The sequence below is a fragment of the Ciona intestinalis genome, unplaced genomic scaffold (assembly GCF_000224145.3).
Source record: "Ciona intestinalis unplaced genomic scaffold, KH HT000486.1, whole genome shotgun sequence".
Classification (NCBI taxonomy): domain Eukaryota; kingdom Metazoa; phylum Chordata; class Ascidiacea; order Phlebobranchia; family Cionidae; genus Ciona; species Ciona intestinalis.
In genome coordinates, this window is record NW_004190807.1 from 1 (window position 1) to 7,705 (window position 7,705).

General features: G+C 37.5%; 2 protein-coding genes and 1 long non-coding RNA gene across 6 annotated transcripts; 2 read left to right on the forward strand and 1 right to left on the reverse strand.

Moving 5' to 3' along the window:
• The first annotated feature begins 9 nt into the window (after positions 1–9).
• Positions 10–5,698, forward strand: LOC100185055 (inversin-like). 4 transcript variants are annotated; one of them, XM_002130339.4, is made up of 16 exons: positions 10–321; positions 378–507; positions 562–615; positions 665–786; positions 2,341–2,476; positions 2,537–2,664; positions 2,888–3,062; positions 3,117–3,264; positions 3,314–3,510; positions 3,589–4,228; positions 4,280–4,426; positions 4,475–4,765; positions 4,824–4,942; positions 5,017–5,194; positions 5,243–5,322; positions 5,417–5,698. In XM_002130339.4, exons 1-16 carry the CDS (start codon positions 265–267, stop codon positions 5,506–5,508), a joined length of 2,694 nt encoding a protein of 897 aa, XP_002130375.2. In that variant the 5' UTR covers positions 10–264; the 3' UTR covers positions 5,509–5,698. The 4 variants fall into 4 exon arrangements, 2 of the variants coding, with proteins under 2 accessions (XP_002130375.2, XP_018672206.1); XM_018816661.2 differs by having other exon boundaries at positions 42–321; positions 5,252–5,322; XR_003397195.1 differs by lacking the exon at positions 4,824–4,942 and having other exon boundaries at positions 42–321.
• Positions 813–1,862, forward strand: LOC108950642. Its single transcript, XR_001975303.2, has 2 exons — positions 813–1,387; positions 1,463–1,862. It is a non-coding gene; the product is annotated as an uncharacterized LOC108950642 (long non-coding RNA).
• A 1,279-nt stretch (positions 5,699–6,977) lies between the features above and the next one.
• Positions 6,978–7,699, reverse strand: LOC108950641 (zinc finger protein 532-like). The gene is made up of 2 exons (XM_018816660.2): positions 7,375–7,699; positions 6,978–7,214 (listed from the first exon to the last, which is right to left on the reverse strand). The coding sequence occupies exons 1-2, from the start codon at positions 7,645–7,647 to the stop codon at positions 6,993–6,995; spliced, it is 495 nt and encodes a 164-aa protein (XP_018672205.1). The 5' UTR covers positions 7,648–7,699; the 3' UTR covers positions 6,978–6,992.
• Between the last annotated feature and the right edge of the window lie 6 nt (positions 7,700–7,705).

Genomic DNA, 7,705 nt, shown 5'->3' on the forward strand with positions numbered 1-7,705 from the left:
TGTATGTATGGATTAATTAATCTTGGGCAACAGGAGGCTGCACCAAGTGTATTAAACTGGCAAGATTATGAAGGACGTACTGCGTTACATTTCGCTGTTGCCGATGGCAATGTTAATGCAGTTGAGTTCCTGCTTCAGTTCAAAGAAGAGAATTGTGAAGTCGATCGGCTGGATAACACCTATCGTACACCATTACACTGGGCGGCTCAACTTGGCAACACACAAATCGTTAAACTGTTGTTCGCTGCTGGGGCAAAACATTCAATGTCTGATTGTAACGGTGCAACACCTTTGCTTTATGCTGCATTGAACAATAATTCGGTAAATGTTAGACTAACAATAGTTACTTGTGTGATTAACAATGTTTTCTTCATTAGGAGGTTATGCTTAAAATGGTTGAACGAGATGCAAGTGTCCTTGAACAAGCCGACATCGAAGGTAGAAATGCTCTTATGTGGGCTGCGGGGAAAGGAGCTAATAATGCTATACGTACATTGCTTGCTATGGGTTGGTATTGTTTGTTTGTTTATTATTAATATTTAAAGTAATATTTAATTTCAGACAACCCTCAATGTAGTGTAGATCCCAACCGAGCTGACAATAAAGGAAATACAGGTATTTACACAAGTACACTGTTTATGTTTGTTGTTAATATTTTGATCAGCTTTACATGTTGCATCATGGAACGGTCACGCCACCTCCGTTGATTTATTGTTGGCGTACAATGCTCGTCATGATCTACAAAACAATATGAACCATACACCAATATTTGGGGCTTGTGAAAAAGTAAGTTTGACCTTAAGTAACCTTTCTATTAGCCCGTTCACATGGCCAAAAAAAGAAGGCATACCGTTTTTTTCGGAAAAAGCGGCAAATATTTGCTGAGTTACTTTCAAAAAAAGACAAATTCGGGCCAAGTCGCGAGGTGGTGCAGACGAGAAAAGTCTCGAAAAAAAGAGGCATTTCACAGCGAGCGCGTCAGTTCATATTTAGCTTTGAGGTTGCGGATGCTTGTTTTACTATTTGCAGTGAGGTTTTAGACAATGTTTAGTTATAAATTAGTTTAATATATATGGTTTTCAACCAAATACGAAGTTTCGGCTAGAAATACTAAGTTTTCCTATCTTTAGGATGCATTTAGTATAAGAAACAGTACCGCATATAGTTTGTACAGGATGATTCTAATTTGGCAATGAGAAAGGAAGTGTGGTGCTACTTAGCAATTAATAATCAAACTGCTATAATGCAGATGTAGTTGAAATAATGATTTTTTAACTAAAAATTGTATGTTGAAACATTTACTTTGAAATATTGATCAAAATGGATGGTGGACAGCAGCACATTAAATTTGTGTCTTAATCACTACTGGAACAAGAGTTTGTAGAAGGTATGTTTGTATACGTCATGAGTTTGTGTTGTGTAATGTAAAACAGGTTGAACATATGCTCAATTTGTTCTGCAGAAAAATTGTGGACAACACCGGTACATTTAGAAGCAAGATGGAAACCGAAAGAGTGTGTGAATTACATGTATCAGTTTGGATATACATTCATAAATAAGCTACAGAGTGGTTTGTAAACCTATCATTTGAAGATAAAGACAACATACATAACATAATACACAGTACTGACATTATACATAGTACTGGGCTGCTGAATCAAACCAACAAACTAATCATTGCTTTACCGTAAACAAGTGTAATAGTAAAACACAATGTGTGTGTATTTTGTGCACATATGTGTATAATCAAAGCAGTTATCATTTACTTTCAATGCCTTTAAAAGCACATTCTGTTTTATTTTGTACATGAAATGCACTTTTGTTATTGTTTTCATGGAGTTCAATAAAACTAAAACAAAGAACCTGTGCTATATTACAAATTGATTCAGCAGGCACAAGTGATTTCAAATTATAACATGACTGAGTGATAAGTTAGAGAAAAAAGTTAAGTGGGACTAGCATCTGTTGTGTATATTAGATATATTAGATATATTTATATGTGTGTTTGTGTTATATGTATATTAATACATTGTGGACAATACATTTTTTACCAAATTAGTGTTTATGATGGTTTCGACTACTTTTTTTTTTGACAGTATTAATTCTAAATTCAAAATCGCTCTTAATTATGTAAAAATATTGATTAAATGTTTTGCGTACATATGGGGAGTATTAAAATATTTAATTTCGACGTTTAAGAAAAGAGGCTAAATGGCCATGTGAACGCACGTCAATTCTGGCCAAAAATTGCCTCTTTTTTGGCCTGGCCAAGTTTGGAAAAGACTCTTTTTCGTTTGGCCATGTGAACGGGCTAAATATGACCTTGAATAACCTCAACAGGGCCACTTGAATGTAGTGAAGCATTTATTGGATCATAATGCTAGTATTGTAATGAGGGATCTAGAAGAAAGATCTGCATTACATTGGGCGGCATTGGGTGGGCACGCGGAGGTTTGTGAACTTCTTATAAAGAAAGGTGAGAGATGTTAGTTGGTGTATTGTACATTAACCCCCCATATATAACCCCCCACCCCAGGCCTTCACCCCGATACCAGAGACGCATACCAACGCTCCCCCCTACACTGCGCAGCATTTGGTGGATTCATCAACTGTATGAACCTCTTGCTCGAAAATCGAGCCAACGTAGATTTACAAGATCAGGAGGTTTGTTATGCTTACGTCATAATGGTGTTGATGACATCACAATGATGTTGATGACATCACAATGGTGTTGATGACATCACTATGTGTTGATGACATCATTATGTGTTGATGACATCATGTGATGTTGATGACATCACAATGGTGTTGATGACATCACAATGGTGTTGATGACATCACAATGGTGTTAATGACATCATGTGATGTTGATGACATCACAATCCAGGGTTTGTCGGCACTACACTGGGCAGCGCAGTCCGGACATCTTGACGCAACAAAGTTATTGTTTCAATGTTCTGCCTTTCCTAATTTAATGGAGTTTACAACTGAGCGTTTAACACCGTTGGATCATGCCTTGTTTAATCAACGCGATGAGGTTGCGCAATATCTTATTGAACAGGGTGGGTAACCATGTATATGATGAGGCACCATAACCACCACATACAACACCGCAGGTGCATTATCATCCGAAACAATAAGGGATATAGCAGCCGCGAGAATTCAAGCATGTTACCGTGGTTACCGGGTTCGAAAAGCTTTTCTATCGAGCAAAAATCTTTTAATGAAACATGAAATGTTAAGAAATAAATTTCGAAAAGATAGGTTGGTTTATTTCATAGTGTTGGTTTGCTTTTGCTAACTTTGGTATTAGGTCAAAGTTAAAAGAACAAGCTGGCAACACTGAAAATGGCAACACTGATAACCGCAACACTGGCGTTTGTAACGAACCAACCCCAGAAATTATTTATAAAGATTTTTCTGACGAACTTTCGACGAAATCGGAAGAAGTTTGCAATGAAAGTAACATGATGTTAATTCATTCAAACCAACCCACAATACATTATAATGGTATGTAACATGGTGTTAATAAATTTGAACCAATTTTCCATACATAGATATGTAACAAACAACAATTATAATTATTAGGGGAAAATGAAATGAAAGATTCAACTGAAAGTTTGGTCGGCGGCGAAAATTATGAAGATCAATTTGTTTCGCTAAACATTTCATTTTCGTGTTCCAAAAAGTCAAAGGTTGCCAAGCCGTGCGACTCCCCGAAGGCGTGCGACTCCCCCAAGCTGTGCGACTCGCCTAAGCCGTACGACTCCTCGAAGCCGTGCGACTCCCCCAAGCCGTGCCACTCCCCCAAGCCGTGCCACTCCCCCAAGCTGTGCCACTCCCCCAAGCCGTGCCACTCCCCCAAGCCGTGCGACTCCCCGAAGCCGCGCCACTCCCCCAAGCCGTGCGACTTCCCCAAGCCGTGCCACTCCCCCAAGCCGTGCCACTCCCCCAAGCCGTGCCACTCCCCCAAGCCGTGCGACTCCCCCAAGCCATGCGACTCCCCGAAGCCGTGCCACTCCCCCAAGCCGTGCGACTTCCCCAAGCCGTGCGACTTCCCCAAGCCGTGCCACTCCCCCAAGCCGTGTCATTCCGACTCTAAATCGGTCTGTGAAATGCAAGTTGATCTTAAAAAGAAAAAACAAAAAAGCAGCAAAAGTAAATCAGAAGTGAGGTCCATAGATTTAATAAAAGAACCCAACACTGGTTTGCTGGTGCCAGCATTAAGGTGCGTGTAGTGATTTTAATTTTATAATATTTATAATAATTTTATTTTTAGTGGCTTGTTGCTGTCGGAGTACATTGAGTCGTTGATGAATTTGTCCAACGGGGAGCGAAAAGTTTTGAAAAGTTTGCAACAAACAAGGAAAGTTGCGTTTGAGGGGGCAACTAGGGCGGCGATTGTCATTCAAAGAACATTCAGGAGGTAAGGACAAGTTCATTGTGTCGCTGAAATTTAAATGGCATGTTTTAGATTTCTGAGGAAAAAATACCCAAAGCGAAAACATAAAAAACGATCACAACAAATTACATCACAATCAAAAGAAAGTACCAAATTTTGCAATGATCATGTGACCAGTCATGGTTCAAAGAGCAATGATCATGTGACCAGTCATGGTTCAAAGAGCATTGATCATGTGACCAGTCATGGTTCAAAGAGCATTGATCATGTGGCCAGCCATGGTTCAAGGAGCATTGATCATGTGACCAGTCATGGTTCAAAGAGCAATGATCATGTGACCAATCATGGTACAAAGAGTTCACGGTTGGTTAATTTTTAATATATCTTCATATTTGTTTGTTGTTCTTTTTATAAATTTTAGAAAGTACAAAAAGTGTCGTCCCAAAACAGTCCATAGAGATCATAGAAAACATAGATTGCTACTGACACCAAGTGTTGACGCATCATGTGACAGATTAGAAGAGCTTTGTAAAATATATGGTTGGTACAGATTTAAATTACCAACTAACCGACGTGGGTGTTGAACCTCTAACCCTTCTATTTATTGTTCTCAGGGCAAACTTTGGTTCTTCAAGATTTGTATTCAAACGAGCGTCAATTGCCACCAAAGCATCGGTTTCGAACCGTTACAGCTCCCTCAATAAAACCACATCGTCACGATAATGTCTTTGATCGGTTTCCTAGTTTAGAAGAACCAGTAACAGCGGTTCAGTCGCTGCAAGAAAGACCAAGGTAATATAAATGTTTCGTGTTTTGAATGTTTCATGTTTTAACTTTTAGGAAACCCAGAAATTCAACAGTATCTCGACAAAGTTTTCGTAATAGAAACAACATATCGCCAATTCAATGGGAGAGATTATGTAAGTTTTTTTTATGTTGAATAAATAATATCAATTATAACTTGTAAGTTGTTTTTTATGTTGAATAAATAATATTAATTATAATGTATTACAGATAGTGGACAATCACAACCATCCATATTTAACCCAAACAGTCGACCAACGCCAACTAAGTTTTCATACAATTTAACGCGTTCTAAATATTAAGTTTTCTACCTCCTTACCCCACTGTGCTTTTATTTTAATTGACAAAACTCAATGAGTGCTTAAAGTACAACTGTGTCTTTTATATTATTGTAGATTTAGCTTAAAATATTCCCATATATGCTTTATTGTATTTATATTATTAGTTTGTTGCTTGTTTATGCTCCCCAATGTTGAACCAATTGTGAACTATGTGCTGCCACCTACTGTCTAGTTCAAAGTCTGCATCTGGAGTTGCTGAACGCGTCATCCAGGGCAGTTTTTTACAGCGTAGGTTGTAGCTGCAATCACGCGCCATCTGTTGTTGTGTGTAAAACAAATATCATCCACTATAAACAGTACACAAATTAATTAATAGAAACCCATACGTTAAAAAACTTCAGAATCAGAACAAGAGATCACAGATCTAATGAATGAACACGTTTTAAACTAATTAGCATAAGATAGTAGGGTCTGGGAAGATGGGACACCTTTAACACATAATATTCAAATATCATGATCGTGTTTTAAACAATTAACAACGGTCTGTGGGAGTCGTGAAGATACGATTTTATAATTCAGTAAATGTTCTTTGTTTACTACCAAATGAAAAGAGAAAACAAAATGAAAATGCGTCCCATCTACCCCCACCCTGCTATATTAGTTTATCCTTTTACTACAACGGTCGACTGGGCTCGATCAAAAACAAATCTGAAGTAACCAACAAAACGGGTTCTAGTCGACATTGGTGACTGTGGAGCAGTTGGCAGAATGTATTTATACATGTATTAACTAATGAAACTTATGACGTATGAGGATTGAGTGATTGGTAAAGAATATGTGTAAATACGCTTTGTACAACTCCTGTACCATGTGTTTATTGTAAACTTACACTAGTTAACGTTGTCGTCGCTTAAAAACGTTTGTTTTCATGAATTTTGACGGACCGTAATCACGCAGTAATTAGGTAATGTTAGAAGTTAATATTAATCATATGATGTTAATATTAAAAATAATGTTTCAATTAAGATTAATGATAATACGGTATAAAAGTAGTGCATTTAATGGTCCCCACAAATGCTAATGATATCTATGGCCGTCGTTCCCCGCCAAACTCCAGACAGTGTTTCCGTTATGTAAAGTGCATGAGGAAAGTAATCGTTAATTAATCGCTCATCGTGCGGTTTTAAATCTGAAAATTCAGTCTAAAAATTATAAATATATATTACGATTTGATTTCAATCAAGAGATTAAATAAAAATGCCAGAATTGAGAATTAGGATAAGTGCGGAAAATAATCGCCCTATCAGCAACAACAACAACAACAAAGCCAAGAACAACTGTTCGACGAAAAAGGATCTATATGACCACTAACGTGTTCAACAAGGCGCCCTATCTATATGAAGGCTTTTTTTCGAGGCCCTATCTATATGAAAACCTGCATTCCACTGACTGAGAAGGAGTGTTTGGTGATAGTTCATGGGACTGTGCCAGACTTACATGGCCCCTTACTTCAAAAACAAATTTATGCTACTTGTACTAACTTTGACAGTAATACTTCTTCTTGAATAATGATGTTGAAGACTTGAGTTAAATAAAAATGTGTCTCCACATTCAAAACAGCGAAAATTTGCAAGATCAATTAAACCAGGTAGTAAATGAGAAGGCATTAGTGGTGGAACATATTTTTCCAATGGGTTGGGACTGCTGATCAGTTTGGAAAAGGCAGCCTGAAATATAGTACATGTTAAGGTTAAAAAAAATTCATAAACTGTTATTGCTAGGCATAAAATAAAACATATTTTTTCATATTGACTTTCAATGGGATAAATATTCAACATTCAGGTTGCACCATTAAACATGAATTTTATAATTTTATAAAATATCTACCTGAAAGCAAGTATCGCCAGGGGCTTTGGCTTCATACTTTGATTCTGATATATCTTTTATCAACAGATCACTGACTGATTTGACCGGAACATTTGATGAAGTTGGTGAAATTAATATCTTGGGAGCTAATGGTGAGCTTGTAACTTTTGTCATCGGTGAAGTGAAAGTTACATTACACATGGAGTTATTTAATGTGGATGCTTTGGCTGGGGAGGTGTGTGTACAAACTGTAACTGATGCTTTCGGAAGAAGTGCAAAAGGGAAACGCTTCATAATAACAGGTTGGGTCGGAGAGACTACTATTTGTCTGTATTGTGAATTACTTTCGCTG

What these genes read in the sequence shown, in the direction of transcription:
- LOC100185055 (XM_002130339.4), top strand. Translation starts at nt 265, where the DNA reads ATGTCTGATTGTAACGGTGCAACACCTTTGCTTTATGCTGCATTGAAC. An exon ending in TGACAATAAAGGAAATACAG is followed by an intron (nt 616 to 664) that starts GTATTTACACAA and finishes TATTTTGATCAG; the next exon opens with CTTTACATGTTGCATCATGG. An exon ending in TATTTGGGGCTTGTGAAAAA is followed by an intron (nt 787 to 2,340) that starts GTAAGTTTGACC and finishes TAACCTCAACAG; the next exon opens with GGCCACTTGAATGTAGTGAA.
- LOC108950641 (XM_018816660.2), bottom strand. Translation starts at nt 7,647, where the DNA reads ATGAAGCGTTTCCCTTTTGCACTTCTTCCGAAAGCATCAGTTACAGTT. An exon ending in CTGGCGATACTTGCTTTCAG is followed by an intron (nt 7,215 to 7,374) that starts GTAGATATTTTA and finishes ACTATATTTCAG; the next exon opens with GCTGCCTTTTCCAAACTGAT.